The 20,399-nt window shown below is 39.9% G+C and overlaps 1 protein-coding gene across 1 annotated transcript in view; it reads right to left on the bottom strand.

Moving 5' to 3' along the window:
- Positions 1-760: 760 nt before the first annotated feature.
- The window catches only part of SLC35G1 (solute carrier family 35 member G1), an 86,088-nt gene continuing 66,449 nt past the window's right edge, over positions 761-20,399 (bottom strand). The window contains exon 3 of the mRNA XM_069239846.1: positions 761-7,113. Within this exon, the coding sequence (XP_069095947.1) occupies positions 6,354-7,113 (760 nt within the window). The 3' untranslated portion in view covers positions 761-6,353. The remainder of the gene's footprint in view (positions 7,114-20,399) is intronic.

Raw genomic sequence — 20,399 nt, 5'->3', positions numbered from 1 at the left:
TGACCCACCTTTTTCAAATATCGTACTTTCCTTCTTTTATGGTACAGGACGTGGCGGAGCTCTGTAGTGTTTTTGACAGGGGACGTGGCAGTACTGGTGCAGACTGTGTAACCACGCCGGCCGTAGTGTTACGCTGCACTGTGAGCCTGCACACCATGCTGTACCTAAATCCAGTGTGGGGCACCACCCCTGCAGACGCCCATGGTATAGGAGTGCTGATTCTTATTTCTTTAGGTATACAAACCTGTTTTATCTTATAAGGAGTGAGTCTTGGCATTAATTTATTTTTATAATGTTTCAGTTGTGTTACCCGATAAGTGTGGCGCACATCACGTCGGTTGTGATGGACCTACTACAAAAATCAAGCCTCTTTGTGTGGGGCTGCGATTGGGGCAGGGCTTCTGCTCCAGGGTTCATTTGTGCCTCTTGCTGCACCTGACCTGTTTAAAAGCAGGGACAAACCATCACATTAGTCCTATCTTTATAAAACCTGAACATCTTTTGGCAGAGTTCTGCAATAAAACTGATGCTGCTTAATTAACAAACACTGCATTGTAGAATTATGCTTTATTTTTTAACAAAATAAGTGAGAAAATATATAACTCCTAATGTAGACAAACATTACTTTCTTTTTGAAAATACATTAAAATGTTACTTTCTTTTTTAAAATAAATCCTCTAATTAGGAAATAAACACGTGATTAAGTACACTGAGTTTGGAAAGGTACAGCAGGTTATAGTAATTGGATGGCAGCCAGGCATCAAAGTAAAAACAATGCACTACTTTATTGAGCAATTTGTGATAAAAAAGGAGTTCGAGAAAAGATATAATTAACAAGTGCTGTAAGATCTACTGTTCTCATAGAGAGCAAAATTAGTCGCTTTCTACCAAAAAGCTTACAGTGCAATATACAATTCTATACAAAATGCCAATAGTTAGAATACGATTTGCTACAAAAAAACACAAATTCACTTTTGTCCAGATCAAAGAAATGTAACAAATCAACGTCATAAAACTCATCATGTTGTTTTACAATATTATTAATTTACAATATTCATTTTCAGTGCCAGTTCAACTGAGCACAAAGCATTTACAAACTATATAACAGTCGAAGCAAAAAATTATGTTTACAGACGTATTTCGTACATTCTCACATTACTTATAGAAAATTTGGTCAATTTTGTGTTTTCACTATACAACAGCATTAGCTTATACCCTCGGAGAACACACAGTTACTACGCAAGAGTATTTGATTCCACAAATATTTTAAATATGCACGTTACAGCAATTGAAAGCTTATGTACTGCAATCAAATGTGTTTTGACGCTACTCTAAAAGGAACGCTCTGGTAAAATAAAAGTCCCAAAGCTAAGCACGACAACAGAAAAGTAACGTTCCTTTATATGACAACAAATAAAGTTAGGAAAATTAGTAATTACTGTGAGTTGTAAACCACCGTCTCACAGTGTTATCAATATTTTGCTGAATGCACAATTTCCACAGCATCAATTCTGTAAGTGTTGAGTTTCAAACAAACTAAATAATATTTGAATATGAATATTTAATATATGGAGACCTTTGCTCACACAATTCTACTTCAGAAAATAACGAAGTTTATGTTACAAAACCTGTTCTTGATCAACACAGGATTCACAGCATTCGGATCAATGCCAACATGAACCTCCTTCATAAGAGAAGTTTATATCAGTTCAAAAAAGTAGTTCACAAAAAGTATTTTTTAGTTTCTCCAGGCAATCGGCCAAAAAGATTGCTTAAAGCACTGTGTGTTCTTCAAGTACTTCCATTTAAGTATGAAATAGTGTCAGACTGGAAACCTCCCACGTGGTTTATGATCAGACCATCAAGAGCAACCTGCTCAGTCGATCTCATTCTGTCATCTCAGTCCCATGATGCATTTGCACAGTTCTGCTATATAATTTGTACTTCCGTGTTCAAACACAAGGTGCTTACTCAGAGTTGCTGTGAAACATAGCACAAAATACAAAGCCATTTGACACACTATTTGGATAATTGTTCCGGGGAAAGCCCTACATGAAGAACCTTTTCACAGTTCAAATATCTATCAAATTAAGCAAACCTTTTCACATAAGAGAGCAATTGCCATAAACTTCAGGCTTGGTAAACACCTTAGTTGGTAGGCGTTGCTCTCTGGCTACTTGTTAGCTGGTGACAATCAGAGAAAGGCCACTCAAACCCCCATCTATTCCAGTTCTTAAGCAACAAACAAACAAAGGAGATTTATGTCTCCGTAGGGAATCACAATGCCTATCATAGGTCCTTCTAGCTCGGTGTAAAATAGTAAACAAAAAAATCACAATAGAAGGAAAATTGCATATTTGATTGAGGTACTAATTCAACTATTTTTGAGGGTTCCCTGAGAATTTCAAACCAAACACTTTACATCAAAAGAAGAGTGAAAGGCACATAGGAACTTAGATACATGGATGGTTAATATACACCAGACAGAGAATTTGTTGTAATAGTAAAGAACACCGTTTGAACATGAACAATAGTGACAGGCAAGGAGGTAAAAAAAACTACAACTAGGAAGAAATAGGAAAACAAGAATTGTTATGTTGTCTATAGCGATTTGGGATAACAGAAAAGAGAAGCTGATATAAGCAGATGGCTGGTCATCAATGACTCTTACAGATGGCAAATATTTCTCTGGGCAAGAATGGGAATTAAGAGATTGATGTGGAGGACCCTCTGTTGACATCATAGCAAGGTGAATTCACTTAGGAAGGAGATTTCTTTCTGGGACTTCCACAAATTAATATAGCAAGTGGGTAAATCTTCATACCTGGGAGTTCAGGCACTGAAATGTACACCATAGAGAAAGCGAAGCTCACAAGTTGCCTTTGCCATTAACGTGTGCAAGAAAAAGTATCAATTAATTAAACAGAACTAATTAGAGCAATTTCTCAATAACAAGACAATTTCTCAATAACAGACATTAAATAAACTTGATTCTGTGACTATGAGTCCAAAATATAATCTTGCTTTATAGTCTTGCCTGGAATGCATTATTGGAGCTATTGGCACTCCTACAAAGACCACAGGATAGTCTGGAAAATCAAATCCAGATAAAGATTTGCTTCATAGCTAATGCCAAACCGAAGTAATCTAAGCAATGAAAACAAGTACACACTCAGGACCTTGATACAACAGAATACCAGAGATACCTGGGGTGAGGTTCTACAATTGTTGACCCGGTTACTTCAAAGGGTTAATCCCTTCCCATTTCTATGTACGCTCAATTGCTTCCTATGTTCTGCTGTGGGGCAGAAGGAAGATTCCTGTTTGCTTCTAATCGTTCAGCATCCTTCGTGACCTTTGAGAACATAACTACCAAGGACAGTGCCAAAGGCAAGCCCATCATAGCAGCTACTTTTGACTGATGTTTATGTTTGTACCAAAATAGTGGCCACACTTAAAACCCTGCAAACAATGAACTTCTGCCCACAACTTAGTAAATTAAGCAACATAATGATGAAGGCACCAATAATTGTAGTGGTGATTAGTAAAATATAAACAAAACACAGTATTTAAATACAGGATTGAATTCTGAAATACTTTAAACTCTAGGCCACACCATGTGGGAAGAGGCCTCTAGTGCTTTCCAATCACGAATAAATAAATACATAAAATCAGGCTTGTATTCTTTAAACTATCCCCAGTTAAGTAGGCACTTGGAATCAGTTCTTTTATCTCTTTTAAGTAACTGAATTTCTATAGTACACTAAAGCATGACTTATAATGAACAAAATAAATGCCATGGTTACAGAGGATAATGGCAACCACATGCACATTTGTTACTGCCAACAACACATTGCCAACCACATGTAGTGCTTAGAAACCTTCACAAATGCATCTTTGATAGGAGCCAACTGTGTGAAGTTTTCAAAGAAATTAGAACTTCATCTTTGGTTGAAGCAGAATATTTTCTTATCTGAGGAAAAGAACAACACAGACTAGGATAATCAGAAAAAGTAGAGACAACTAAAAAAGTGAGCAATTAGTACACCCCACCATAATCTAGGAATGAGAAAAAAACTAACTCACTGTTGATGTAAGAAAGGATATAGATTTTGTTGGCTGGTGTAAGGGATATTACATTTTATAGATGAGGCTTTATGAGTGAGATAGAGAGGTATATATCATTAATGATTGTGAAAAGAGAGACTGTCCACTTTCTTGAACAAATTCCCTGAGGTCTGTGGACAAGGTTTGCATACTGCAACTTTTTGCAAAGCTTTCTGAACAGAAGGTTGGGTTATCATTTGAATGTGACTATGTCACAACGGTAAACGAGAAATCTAGTATGTTGTGTGGTTCTTGCTGATTGATCCATCTCACTTGCGCATTAATTACGCCAAATGAAAAACTTAACAGTTGTAGAGTAGAAAATTACAAGTCCTAGTGAAAGATTCAACTAAAATACATTGTTAAACAACTTCTCAATTTACACAAATGTTCTGTTACAGTATCTTTATAATATGCATTATTTAATGTGATCTGTATAATCCTGAAAAACAAAGGCCACACTTTTTCCTGTTTTTGAGCACACTATGGGCCTTATTATGACCTTGAACAAAGGAGTTTCCTTCACCACAAATGTGACGGATATCCCGTCTGCCCTATTACAATCTCCATTGAATATAATAAGATCATATTACGGCGGACGGGATATCCGCCACATTTGCAATGAAGGAAAACCCCTCTGTCAAGGACGTAATCAGGCCTTGTGTCTAGTTTCTGAAGCCACAGACATCAAATTGTTAACAGTGGGATTTTAAAAATGAGTCTTCGTTCAAAAGGGCATGTTCATAACCACTGCTTAAGGGTTCTAGAGAGATTACTGCTTGAAGATGACCTAAGGTGTTCCATGGCACATATTTCAAATGCTGTAGCTGGGTCAGGTTTGGGGAAATGGCTAATAACCTTGGTTAGGGTAATGGGGATTACTGCCACTAAAAGACGAAATGTTACTGGTTGTGAACATATCAGTTCAGTTTTCATTATATAAACAGCCTTTGCAAAAGGTAATACAGGATGTAATCCCCTACAAACACTAAGACATCATATATACGTCTGTACACATGGGTAGGGTAGTTCAACACTTATTAAAGCAATTCTGAACAATACATTTGTTTTTAAGTTGAAACATAAAATTCTCACATATAGTTGATCCATGCATTCTGTGAAGAAGACACTGTATAGTGCTGAGGACAAATGGCAAAGGAATACAGAAAGCAAGATCTAGAGAGATGTTGAATGTGTAAGGATTGAGATTTCAAGGATCTACTGTGTGTGAACCTAGTGTTCACTACAAAAGTCAGTCTACTGAAAATATCAGAGTAATACTTACTCTCAGTTTAACAGCACAAAATTTCTTGCGTTTTAATTAAACCAATGCATATGTTACCATGTTTTGTGTGAATAGAGCCCCTTTTTTCACTATAGAACTGGTAGACCTACTCATGTGCTATCTGCAGAAAATAAGAGTACTTCATACCTGCTTGGAAATCTTTTACTCATGCTTTTCTTCTCCAGGTAAGGCTTCTACACAAAAATTATGGGAAACCTGCCTTGGGGAACAAATGAATGAATGTACTTCCAGGTATTTGTTTTTGACTTGCTACTTACTTTTGAGAAATGCCAAAATGAAAGGCTAAGGGCCTCATTAGGAGTTCGGCGATCAGGCCACCAGAACTCCAATACGGCGGTGGGGAGGTGGCCACCAAGCCAGCGGCCTCCTCACCTCTATATTACGATGTTTTCCCCGGGGTGACTAGTGGAAACAGTGCAGTGGCATTGGCCTCAGATCCCTCAGGGAGTGTAGGCCAATGCAGTCGCACAGACGGTGCCCCCAGCACCTTCAGAATGCGCACTGTCTGCCGCAGCAGACAGTGAGATGTCCGAGGGTGCTGATAGGAGGGAGCCTGCACTGCTGACGAAATGGTCGTGGGCAGTGCAGGGGCCCCCCTGCGACCCCAACTCTGTCTTTCTGCCAGACTCCCCACCGTGAAAATGCTGGTGGAAAGTAAAGTCGTGATCAGAACGGCAGTGCCAAACTCGGCACCGCCATTGTTAACCATGACTTTCACTGCCGCCAACCCGCTGGGATCTCTGATCCTGGTGGTGGTGGCGGTCTCTTGGTAGTCCTACTGCCAGGATCATAATCTGGTGGTTAGACTGCCAGGGATGCAGCGGTTGGACCACCACAGTGAGTACGGCAGTCCTGTGGACTGCCGTACTCATAATCAGGCCCTAAAATTCCAGCCAGAAATGCAGGGCCCTAACCATCACTCATGATCAGGATCGCATTGCTATATTTCATTTTGTTTTGTCATTTTTGAGTAGCTGTGCCACTTGCGAATGCCAATACCTGCTGTACTGGCCACTACACAGAGCGCTCCTCCTACACTCCACCAGGTTGGTGAGTAGTTGAGAAAAAGATACTGAAAAATGAAAGAAAACACCACATCCATAGTTCTCATAACTGCCACAGGTCCAGCTTTTTCAACCTGCAAAGCTTTTACTAAAAATGTCTGGCCTCCTAAACCCAGCAGCCCTATAGCAACGAGGAACCACCGGTCTATTCCACAAAAAGGTATAGTCCATTCGTTCATAATAAAAAGAGCAATGGTGCATTCAATGAGTCCAAAGACTGCATAATACCAAATCGACAATGAATAGTGGACGGATTTTCCCATCTTTCGTAGCACAACAATGGTAGAAGCTGCGCCTATTGCACTGGCCACTGCTGCTAATGTTCCTTTAAGGTGAGTGGTGTAGTCTCCTTCAATGCCCTCAAAATGTGTCCCAAATAAAAATGGCGGCCTTGCAATTAGCACCACTCCTGAAATGGTAAAAGCCATAAAAAAGACATCCCAGAGGGTACATTTTTCTTTCAGAAATATGCAAGCAAAAATTGATGTGAAGGCTGGACTACAAAAAGTAATAACGGTAGCATCCGCCAGAGGCATTGACTGAAGAGCGTAGTAGAGCATAATCATTGCACTGGAACCGAGGAATCCCCTGAGCACAAGGTATATCCTCTGACCCTTTGGTCCGATAAATCCAGTTCTGCAAAAACAAATAAAAATATATATATTATTGTACCTAAAAACATAATCTCTGTTCAATAAGAACAGATCTGACATCAGAACATCCTTTAAAATCATCCTTATCAACAAATGTGATCATCTGGAAATGCATTAAAAATGTATATGCATGAAACACTTATCATTTAGACATTTTAGGATTAGTTTAAGTAAGGTAGTGTTTCTCTGGTGGTCCTATTTTTAACTCTATAGGATCATTTTTGGTATGTTCATAGCAATGAGAGGAACAATAACTTTGTGTCAGTCAAGACAAATCCCAGAGATCACATTTTACTGACTCTCAAAGGTAAACTTACTTCAACTTATGCCCCCTAAAGATGAGTAAGTCATACATGCATAAAAAGGAGACCAATCAATGAAGGGAATAATGGAAGTGCGAATTGCATGTGAAAGAGACCTGCTGCTCACGCATAACCTACTCACATTCAAGGTCAGGCAAAAGCCCATATACAATGTAGTAGACAAGGTGTGGCCCATTCAGTGTCTATGAGAAAATGTGTTAATACATTTGGGCTGCAATTGAGAAGCAAGTTTTAAGATCACAAACCAGTAACACAAGCTCTACTCTTATATCTTCACCCACTCAATTTCTCATATTTCAGTCTAGTTTGTGTAAGTGAGAATATTGCTGAGGTATATTTGAGTAAACAATACTTTCCAATAATTTTTATTAAATTAACTCAGCCTCCTATAAACATGTGTCCCACATGAGCTGTTTACACGACTTTAATGTACACATGGAACTCCATTAAGCACAACATTCACAAGGAGTAGGTTACTTATTTTTGCCTGAACCTTTGTGAATCTGCCAAAGGATCGTTCAAACACACACAAATGCTCTGACTGCCTACTTAACAAATACCAGATTTTGGACAAGGGAAATGTGACTAGTGAACAAACAATGAGAAGAATTGTCACAGTTTGTTCCTGTGCTGAGGTTAACCAACCTAACAGAAAACAAAAACTTACTCTGATTAGAAAAACATTTGGAACCAGATCACAAAACATTATTGACTGTCATATATACATGTCCTTATTGGTTAATAAGGCAGTGCTTGCTGCAAACACTTTGTAATACTGCACCGTGAAAGCAGAGTTATGGAGGTGGAAAACTGTGACAAGAAAATGTTGGTATATTTGTGGTGTTGCAGGTTTGTTCTAGTGATATTTTGTGTTGTTTTGTGCTGCGTTATATTATTGTATTATTGGTGTCTTGTATTGTTGTTATGTTGTGATCTTGTTTTACAGTTTCTTTTTGCTGTGCCTAGTTGCGTAACTATTAATTTGAATTTGTGCTTTGTTCTGTTGTGCTCTGTATAACTCCAAAGATGTCAACTAATGTTGCTAAATCTCTACCCAAAAGCAGCATATTCCTTTTAAGGCCAGGTGAAAAAGACAATCATCTACCACTCACCAAGTTGGTAGAATACTGCTGCTCCAGCTGTTCAACTATTTAGACACAGATCAGCACTAAATTGTGGCATTTATGTACTCACTGAATGGCATTTGTCCATTTTACTGCTAAATCAGAGGAATCTTTTTGAAAGTCAGAAAATCCATCTTAAAGGGGACAGGATTCAGAGCATTGAACAAATGACAACAAAGTTGTAAATTCTTACAGAATATTTTATTGTATTGTAAGTTAGTTTATTGTGGTTAGAAACAGGGACTAGGCCACAAAGCAAATGGCCAGCCCTCCAAGTATTTTTTTTACATTTTTGTATACGACACATTTTAAAGGATATTTTGCAAATCATATAGGATTGAAGAATACAGGGTTCAAACTGTGCTCTCAAAGACAACTCATAAACAAGTTAAGACGTCTAAGAATACGCAGGAAAAAATAAACCTCTTTAGAAGAAAAGACAATGATCCTTTACACAGAAACACTCTAATTTTAGTAGAAACACTGGCTACAGATCAGAAAAAACACATACCACAAGAGAAATTCTGGACCCCAGAAATACTGTGTCCAAGTCGAACACTGAGACTAGATATACCACACCGATAATTATTGCCCCCGGCAGTACACTGTCCATCCAAAATATTATTTCCAGTAGAATTCATTTATACCAGAAATCAGTTATGTCATATATAATTGTGGACATGAATATTTTACTCAATGAAAATAATGTTCATTAGAGTACTTTTACTACGTCCTTTAACAATGGTTTTCGAATGGAATTGTGTGGAAAAAATACACACAATATGAAAGCAAGTTATTGAAAATGTGACTTAGGCTAACACAGGTATTCTAGAATGACATGTTGATTTTGATTTAAAGTGGTAGTTTTTCAGAATAATTATTTTACCTGAGAATACGACTGATCACAGCTACTGTACAGCAGAATGATTAAATATCTGAAAATACTTTGGGAAAAATTACCTGTTCACCATACCAATCACATTAGATAATATTTTTCTTACATACTTTTATGTATGATATAACAATCCACCTATTAGAGTTACAGGGTCTTAAAATACTTTTACCTCAGAGATTTTGTGAAAGAAAAAATAATTCAATTAAAAATGTTTCCTTTCAAAATTGTTATAACAGAGACTGCTTACCCATCTGAATTATTGTTCTAGACAATTTATATACAACTCTATTTTCAAGACCCATTCTACTGTAAACTGTCTTCATCTGGTATTGGACCTGCTACAATGGAACCTAAACCTAATAAATCAATATGGTCTTCCCAGCACCATTAAGTTGAAGGCTTGCAAGATAAACGTAAAAGTGATGGTCAAAAAAGTCTTCATTAATTAATAAAATTGTTAGCATTTTATAAATTGGCACACAATTTTGACATAGTTACCAGCACCACTGAAAACATCAAGTCATAGGAAATTAAGATTTGGTGAATTATAATTTGAAGGTGGATAAAACTGAAGTATTGCCACTAAATAATGTTTGTGCTTGTTGCACCAGGAATTAGATGAAATGCCCCGAAACATTCTGGTGTTTTTATAATTTATTAAGAAACCTAATAAATTACAATGTATTGGACATTAAAATTAAAGTTTTGTTAAGTGAGGAAATTGCCTCCTTTATTTTTATTGTGGTAGAGTACAACAGGCTCAATTAAATGGATATCTCTTGATAATATTACACATTTTAAAGGTTTTGAAATCTGATAAGCTTTTTAAATGTTTTGATGTTTTATGGTGTAGATTTGTATGGAAAAGGAGAAGCCTGAACAGTTAAAAATGAGAGGAGTGGTTCATCTCTCAGAACATTCAATCTATGATTTGGCATTTAGAAGGCTTAGAGAAGCCAGGTACTGGTGCGGCATTTGTGATAAAGAATGTTACCATCGAAGGCTAGGTTTTCACTAGGAACATTTGAATTGCTTTACCTTTTAAGATGTTTTGTATATGACTAGAAGGTCCTTTCTCTTTATGAAAGAACTATTCAAGCAAACATTCACAATTCGATTACCAATTGTTTGAAGGAATCATTCACAAAGCAAAAATCTGCTTAATACTGGTATTTTGAGGAGCAACAACATCAGAATTAAGTGCACATCAATCTACTGGAGCAAATGTAGGCACAAAAAATGTTAGATTTGACCAGATTTAGTAACATGAAACTTTTGAACTGATGGCATCTTAAAAAGATACTAAAAGTGATTACTTCAATTCATCATTCTTTTTTGGCAATATGCCATAAAAGCAGAAATAAAATCACAATGAAACATATGATCATTTCATATAAATAATAAATATTAAATAACAGTTAAAATCCAACTAGTACATATTAAAATCCAATACAAAATCAGTGCACACAGTCCCCCTCCACCAAAGTAAAACAACATTTTGAGGGTGCCTACCACCCAAAGCCTGATACATTGAAATCCCAGCGGCTACCATTTTCTGACACACCCTTTGTCTAATCCTCCATAAAAATAGCAAAAAGCGGGAGATAGCAAAGACTAAACATTGTCTGCCATTGGTTAGGGGGGCTGCTAGATGTTCCCTAACGCCTGAAATCTGGCAGGCAGGGACTATCCACTTGCTCCTTCCTTTTAAGTATGTTGGACAAAAAAAAAGCATGTCCTTCTGTTTCCTTCTCTGCTCCGCAACAGGGACAAGCATACCCATATAGGGCCAACGTAGAGGCCCATTTCACAGTAAAAGAAGCAATCAGTAGTATACGATATCTGAACTGCAAATACAGCTTTCTTGCTAGGGGGGCTCAATCTCATGTAAAATTGTTCTAATATACAATCATCTTTGATCTGGAGAAAGTTGTCAGACAAGGTACCAATGGTAGAAAAAGTCAACATTTGGCTAGTTTTGTGCTGCCAATACTTCCCTTTTGGAGTAGATTTACCAATGATGGAAGCTACCACTGGGTCAGTCAACAAGTCACCACACCCCATCTTTATCAAAATGTCTTTGATGGACCTAATCCAAGGAATGCTCCTAGAACCTAAGATACCTAAGACTTCTTTATGCCCCTCACAAGTATGTTACTCATGGATAGCCCAGATATGTCTCCAAAGGATTAGCCTAATACCCACCCCCTCCATGACCCAGGTCAAGCCTAAGTGGAAGCAATGGTGTGCTGGTTGGGAGCCCTAGGCGTTGGCATAGGAAGCGGTTCTCAGTAATATGTAATTTGGTCATGTCCCTATACCCCCAAAGTTCAGCTTCATAAAGGGCTCCTTCCAGGGCTTGCTGCTTATAAATTTGGACTTATGGAGTAATTGAACGGAAATGGGAGCTTTCTTGTACACTAAGTAATGCCCCAATAGATTGCATTAGTTTAAGCCTGCATTTTTCTATATGACTACACCAATCTAAATATTCTGTAAGGGTCAAATTGAGGTAGTCAAAAGTAGGTACACATTCTAACAGGACCCCTATAAGCTAGCGGTTGGGTCTAGTAGAAGTACAAGGATTTAAGACCTGTATTTAGTTTATCTACTTTAATCTGTACTCCCCTTTAGTAAAAGACCTCGCAAAGCAACACAGAATTTTCCGTAGCCCCATTGGTGATTTTGATATTGAAAGAGTGTTTTCCGTAAACATTAAAGCAGGGGTCTTAATTTTGGCCAAGCAAGGGGCATCCCCATCACATTGGTTCAGGTTGGAGATCAGGTCAATAACATAAAGTGAAAAGAGCCCTGCCTTACCCCTCAATCCACAGGGAAAGGGTCCATCATCTTGTCTGTTGATCCACAATGCACATGGGCAAGGTTATGCCTATGAAGCCTAATTATAATGGCCAGGAGGTCTTTAGGGAACGCCCACATCAGAGAGTACCTGCCATAACTCTGATCTAGAAACTAGGTCAATTGCTGAGCGAAGGTCAACAAATGCAACGTACAAACGTCCTTCACCAAGACCACCATTTTCCAAAATATTAGAGTCGGAAGACCTGGTCCACTGTACTGATACACTCCTTGAATCCTGCCTTAAGTGGAGTCCGTACCTCTTTTTTCACTCATCCTGGTGTGTAGCTGCTTAAAGAGTGTAGTACTAATTAACTTTTGAGAGTAATTGATTAAACTTTTTAGCCTGTAGTTAAGCGGATCAGCAGAGGAGTCCTTCTTAAAAACTGGAATTATCTCTGCCCACGTCAAAGGGTCAGTGCCCCACCCATGATGGAATTGAATATTAGCATGAAATAGGGACCCCACACATCTGTTTCACTTAGATACAGATCCCACAGAACTTTATCCAGACCGGGAGCTTTGTTAGGGGCTATCTTTGAGATTGCTGCTCTCACTTCTTGCAACAAAATCGGCTCAGAGTTTTTACTATCTCCCCCCATATGGTTATCAACCAGCACACACTTAAAGTGATTACCGTAAATTGCATATATTTACCAAAATTGATAATGCAGCATAAGCTTCAACTGTTTATACGGCATTTAAAGGAATTGATGTAAAAACCTACAAACAAGCTTCATTGGACACAAAACCAATTTTAATTTAAGAATGACTAATTCATAAGATATTTGGTCGTCACAATGTATATTCATTTTGAAAAAAAAGTTAAGCAAAGATTTGTGAAATCCAATGCTAGAACTAAATTTAAGCAACTTATTTAAGGGAATGTAGCAGGCCTTAGTAACTAAATTCAAATGCATATACAACTAAATGAATTAGTAGCTGTGACATTTGCACAGATTATTTTATAATTGAAAGTACCTTAAAAATATATGTTTAAGGTTGGTGCATTGCATATGTCTAATCCAAATTCAGAAAACGTAACAGAGAAGGTGATAAGACAGCAATCGTAGATTTGTTTAAGGTGGAATATACCACCTAAGTCACACAGCATTTGTAATGTAGTCATACACCAATGTTTTCCTTTCTGCTGTCCATATCTTTCTTCTTTTACTTTATCAGTAGTACTCACAATTATTGCCTCTATTTATTAATCTATGTACTTTTTTAGTATTTTTATTTTAGTAGGTGTAGGTGTTATCTAGAATGCCTTGTTTAACTGTATTGTGATTTGACACTTTGTATGGTTTAGGAACATAACATGCTGAGTGATGTTTTTTATTCATCACATGTATAATATTTTGAAAATTGTAATGAAGTTTGAAACATAAAGTAAGAACTCTGTGGTCACCAAAAAAATATTAACAATGGCGATGGCTTACTCACACTGTAAAGGGAAGTAACAAAGTCTTGTGGAGGTGCTGAACAGTCATATATTTGCTGGTTTAGACCTTCATAGCTGTAGACACAGGTCTGTCTTTTCACTGGGCCCGTTGTCCAAACAGTTAGAAAAAGAATGGAGCCATTTGAAAGAGTATAAATGTTCAACTCATATTTCAGGTGACCTATATCTGAACCCACCAGAACTAAGAGCAAGGACTTAAAGAAGAGTAAAAGTAAATAAAATGGGTGTCATTTAGAGGACAAAGCAATCACTGGGAGATATGATGAAATCCCTAAATGCTGGCAGTGTGTGGTGTTGGCTAGCCCCCTCACCGCACAGCCCAGAGCAGGGTACAGCCGTGCCATAATAGATGCTCGTGTACTGTGAGCCATCACAACCCACCTCTGGAAAGAAAGAAATAAAGGCCCAGATTTACTAAGATTTTAAACAGGACAACTTGCTGAGCTGTGTCAAATTAAGAGAGCAGGAATGCACCATATGTACTAAGGTATGACACATTCCTGCTCTCTGTCAGGCATCGTTGCGCCATGGTGCAAGGGTGCCTGCGTTACAGGCAGAATTGTTTTTGTGCAGGAAGAGACACCTTCCTGCACAAAAAACAATCCTTAGAGGCAAACACAATTAGTAAGAGAAAATAACAATGATAAATAAAGATATCTCTCCTTGTAATACGTCTTTTGGGAAGGAGTAGCATTTTGATGCATTCCAAGGTTTACTAGTCTTAGTAAATCTGAGAAAGGGACAAAGTCCATGGTTTCACCCATGGAACGCGTTACCAATGCAGAGTAATTTAGGGCAGTGAATAGCCCTGCATTGCTTTTCTTTAGATTTACTAAGCCACGCAGAGCCATGCAAGGTGGATTTGCATGACCTAGTGAATCTCAATGAAGCATGCCTGACACAATGTCAATACAAGTGTTTTGTATCTCTGGGCCAAAGTATCACACATCAACATCAGCAACACAAACGCAAAATAAAAAAGAAGGAATGTGCACTGCCACGGAGGAGTGGAGAGCTTCATTGCAACATTGTACTGTGACCCACAGCTCTAGGCAGCTACAGAGTAACAGCTCGTAATTACATGGCCACGGGAGAAAGGAGTGGTGCGCTGTACTTTCTGGTGGCAATAATGGTGGATGGGGCGTATATATTGCAGCGGTGACGGCGGTTCGGTTCAGCTAACAGTGTGACTACTGCTTATTGGTGGAGCAAGGCACATCAGATGAGTGTGCATACTTGACATGGTGCTGAGTCGATAGAAAGAAGACAGACCAGTCCACGCTTGCACACAAAGGCCTTTGAGGCAGGAGGAAGAAGATGGACAAGGTTGGTGTACGAACCACTCGGCCTGCTTGTGCCAACAGCACTTGCGCTGATAGCCGGAGCTTCAGTGATTCCACACTATGAAGTGCTGCCCAGGGGATCTCAGACAGCACAGAGGAAAGGAAGAGGGCGATGCTTTAGCAGCAGCTCACAGATGCCCTAATAACTATCAACAGAAAAGGAAGACAGTGGCAGTACAGGCGTCATGTACTTAAGGAAATAACAGAAGAAAAGACTAATGCTGCAGAGGAATTACAGAGATAAGAAATATAACAGGGCGAAAGTACCCTTTATTACCCCCACGGGGGCTTACCTTACCACAGACCTCTGTTTTATGGGCTTATTCTAAGGCTCTAAAAATGTGGTGAATTCACATCCTGTGAAAGGGAATGGAAATACGACTACACATTCACAACAAGGCGTGACTATGGATCCCAGCACAACAAGCTCGAAGAGTTCTGGTTTATTTCGCCACGATCTTCAGAAAGAGAATGGCCCCGGTAGGACAGAAAATTTCACCAAATATTATAGGACCTACAGTAAAAGAAGGGACACATGACTCTAATATATTGAAATAAACAAAGAATGAGTTGGAGCCCTGCATTTCAGGGAAGCTGGGTAGCTTATATAAACATGATAATGGTACAGTCGGAATCACTTATTACCGCTTATTAGGGAAAACCATTGCATATGGATGGTGGAGAGAATCTATTTGAAGGAACTCAATCACTATTCGGTGTTAAAATCAATCACAGACTTTATCTGGAGTACTGAAAGGCAGAGACAAGCACTCCAAAACTCCATGGACATAAACATCAACAACAGAAGATGCTCCTCGCTCAATAGTGATATGGACCAGAGCGCACGGTGAACGCGAAAATGCATCTATAACAGAGAACCACTTATTACAATGGAACCAAGAGTTCAATTTTAATACAGACCAATATTTGAATGTAGTTGATGCTTATACATTAAAGCATATCAGATGGATTCTTCATAAGTGCAAAGACGTGGAGTTTGACATTTGTTCTCACCTTACAGTAGCAAAGGAACTTCTCATGGATGTACCCATGGATAAGGGTTGTAGAGTGACACACAAGAAGGAGGGGCTGCTGAATACAGAAAGTGGGCAGGGGGCAGATGATGGCATAGGCATGAGTAGGTGTTTATTGTGATATTACAAGGTGCAATAAGGTGGCCTCACGACGCAGAGATTCATTTCCAATAAACAATCTTGGAATAAGGCGAGGGAATGGGGTAGGGTAGTAAAGAGGTCATGAGGTGAAGGACAATCATGGGAGTTCCAATGCAGTACTGAAGTAAAGAAATGATCAAGATTTCAGAGTTATGAGTAACAAAAAAGTAAGACTCGCAAGGTATAGGTACAATATAAATTAATTGAATAAAAGCAACTGAAACAAATTCCATAATCAGAATGCACCCACTTTTTCGTCAGCTTCAGCAGCACATACACGGGTCACAATAGTACTCAGAAGAGATCTAGGAATAGAGGCAGTGATAATAGTTGCTGGCCATAATGGTTGGTGGGCTTCGGCCCCGTTTACTTGATAAGAAAAAAGGCATGTGATAGTCATCTAGTTGGCCCCATTGAATATAATCCAGGTTTGTCTGGAATGCAGATTAATGCAATAATAGAAGGCGATTTTATTTGTATAATGTCACATAAACGTGTCTCCACAAACAATCAGGTAGGACAGACAAAGCCAATTGCACAAACACACTAGGTCATGTAGTCGCAGAGTTGGGGGTGATGGATATTTGGTGAGGTACCAACTAATAACTATGGAATACACCTACAGGTTTGAGGAATATGTCAGCCTCAACAATTGATTATTTCCTATTTCACAGACAACAGTGGAAAGAAAAATAACGAAAGCCCCATTTACCTTTCCAGATCATGCAGCAATAGAATTCATTTTGGCATTAAACCACAAAACTCAGATTCACAGAAATGTAATTTCTGATAGAACATTATTGCAACATTCTGAATTTATGAGTGTAAGAAATTAGGTTATTGGTTGAGGGGAAGGTGGAAGCCCCACTCAGGCAAAAAACACAGTCTTAGCTAGGGTGAACCACAGAAGTCACTGAATTAACCTGTGCTTAGCATAACCCTCTGGTAGACTGGCAAAGTGAAAAGAATTTATGCAGCACACAAACAGTAATAAAGTGAAAACACATGAACAATCCCAAACCAATTAAAAAAATAGAGTAAATTTTACTAAATAAATGTAATACCAAAATGACAAAAATCCAATAGAACTAGAGATATTCAGTTGTAAAGTTTTAAACAGATATAGCACCTAAAAGCACAAAGCGCTACTCCAGTGGAAAGTCATGTTCAGGCTGACTGCAATGTGTGGGCTGGATACACAGGAAACAAGTTAGTCCTGATGAAAAATGTTACCTTCTCAAGGTCCGGTGCAAAGCTTTCCATTTGCAGTGGAGGAAGCCTTCTGGAGCAGGAAGAGAGTTGTGAATGGTCTGTGCTGTAGCCCAAAGAGCAGTCTGAGGAGGGGATGCAGTCATCACTATAGGGCGAATAGCCGGTCAGGCATAGTGGACGATTGTTGATGGAGCTTCAGGTTGGGGGTCACAGCGGGTTGTTCTTGTTGTAGTGTGAGTCGGGTTCACTGAAGCTTTGTGTTGGCAGTTGTCGAGGGTGGCAGAGTGTCCATGCAAACTTGCCCTTTCAAGATCCCGGACAGCCCAAAACTTCAGGATTTCACCTTTCTTCACAAGAAGAGCTCAACTGATGCTAGCCAAATATACAGAAGCAGGGAGGCACCTTTGAGGATCAAAAGCCCACCATTGCAGCAGAGGCTAGCAAGGCTCAGGCACATTCAGTTGCAGGTCCAGCAGCTCCAATGCAGCAGGACAGCTGGACAGTTGCAGGGAAGCCTCTGGAGCTTGTTGTGTCTCTGTAGCTCAGACTAGAGGTTAGCCAACTGGCTCTTGGAGTCCTTCAGGTTAGCCTAGGATGGTGGAAGCATTTCCAGTCCTTCTTCTCAGAAAGCAGGGCAGTCCTCAAGCGGCAGGGTAGCTCTGAAGGTCAAGGCAGTCCTCAAACAGCAGGGCAGTACTCTGGTAACAGCAGGGTAGTCTTCTGGGAGCAAGGCAGGCCTCAAGCAGCATGGCAGTCCTCTGGAGAGCAAGGCAATCCTTCTTCTGTAATGTCCACAGGTCCAGGAGTGTACTGAACAGGTGTTCTGAAGATCCAATATTTATATCTGGTGCCAGCCTGTGAAGCGGGGGGGGATTCCTTAAACTACCCCCACATTTGGTTCTGTAAAGTTCTGCTCTCCTGTTTGGAGTGACAAAACGCTGGTGTCAGAATCTTTTGTGTCTGCTGGAGGCAAGCCCTATGAAGTTTAAGTGGGGCAGGGAACAGCTCCATTTGCAGCCATCCTGGCAGGATGACTGGTCCTGCCATGAACTAATCCCTTTTCTCTTACTGTGGGGAGGAACACATAAACCCCAACAGCAGTGCCATTCACAGCCAGGTAACCCAGAAAACTGGCAGAAGGCACAAATGGTTAGGAAAAGAAAATGTCAACTTTCTAAAAGTGGCATTTTCAGAATTGTGACTTAAAATCCGACTTTACAATCAACTACAATTCATTTGAGTCTAAACATGATATCCCCATTTGCATTAATTCCCAAGTTTTTAAATTTAATAAGGTAACCCAATGTTATCCAAAAGCCCTTACAGTAGTGAAAAATACATTTAGGAGTTTTTCACTACCAGGGCATGCAAAACTTTAACCTGTATATCCTACCTTTTACATACAACGCACCCTGCCCTATGGGCCTTTGGGACCTGCCTTAGGGGTAGATTACATGTCTTTAAAATGAAGGTTTAGGTCTGGCTAAAGTTTTATTTTGCCAGGTTGAAATAGCAGCTTAAAGCTGCACCACAGGCAGGCCTGAGTCATGCTTTAAAGTGTTACTTCATTGGATGGCACAGTAGGTGCTGCAGGCCCACTAGTGGAATTTAATTTACAGGCCCTGGGTGCATGTACTACCAAATACAATGGGCTTACAAGTAAATTAAATTTGCCTATCAGGTGTAGGCCAGTGTTATCATGTTTCTAGGGAGACAGTACACCCCCTTTAGCACTGGTTAGCAGTGGAATGTGCACAGTGTCCTAATGCCCACAAAACCTAGTTCAGACAAACAGAAGGGGTGAAGGTGAATGTCTGGGGGGACATTGAAGAGAGAGCCAACAATGAGTTCTGTAAATGAATTCATCCCCCAGTTCTTTTCAGATAATAAAGAAACCAGAGATACTTTGTCTGGGAAATTGTTGAAGTACCTGGAAAAAGCTAAATTATCTTACATAGGGCCTAAAAACAAGGACAAAATAATATTTTAAACAAACTAAGCACTGCAGTACATGATGCAAAGAATAAGTACATTAAATTAGTTAGCAAGGTAGATAAAGCCAAATAGGAAAAAGCGAGAAGTATTCTTGAAGATCATTATGGGGGTCATTACGACCCTGGCGGAAGGCGGAGAAGCGGCAGTAAGGCCGCCAACAGGCTGGCGGTCTTTCCTCAGCGTATTATTACCATGGCGGTTACCGCCATGGTCATCCGCTGCTTCTCCGTTCCGCCCGCCGGGCTGGAGACCTGGGTCACTATACCGCCGCCGATATTGTGACCTTGCTTACCGCCGTGGATTTCCAGCGGTTTGAACCGCCATGAAATCCATGGTGGTAAGCACTATCAGTGCCAGGGAATTCCTTCCCTGGCACTAATAGGGGTCTTTCCACCCCCCACCCTCACCCCGACTCCCTCCCCTACACCCCCCACCACCCCTGCCACCCCCCAGAGGTGGCAGGGACCCCCTCCCCACCCCGCCCCCCAACATCACAAAACTGACACACATGACACGCACGCAGACACCACCAACACACACATGCACACACACCGACATACATGCCTACATCCACACACTCATTCAGACACGCACACCCATATACAAACATACACGCACACATCCATACAGACATACACACACTCATTCCCAAAACACGCAACACCCCTGCAAGCATACACGCACTCACACACCCCCTCTACATACACAGACGCACACCCCATGCACCCACACAACACACAACACCCACTCCCCCCTCCCCGAACGGACGATCGACTTACCTGTTCCGTCGATCCTTGGGGAGGGGACGGGAGCCATGGGGGCTGCTCCGCCGACACCACACCGATAACAGAACACCGCCGCGCCAAATCACAGGACGT

Source organism: Pleurodeles waltl, chromosome 6 (assembly GCF_031143425.1).
Source record: "Pleurodeles waltl isolate 20211129_DDA chromosome 6, aPleWal1.hap1.20221129, whole genome shotgun sequence".
NCBI classification, from domain to species: domain Eukaryota; kingdom Metazoa; phylum Chordata; class Amphibia; order Caudata; family Salamandridae; genus Pleurodeles; species Pleurodeles waltl.
Note: the sequence above shows the minus strand (reverse complement) of the source record. Positions and strands in the feature narration are given on the sequence as shown.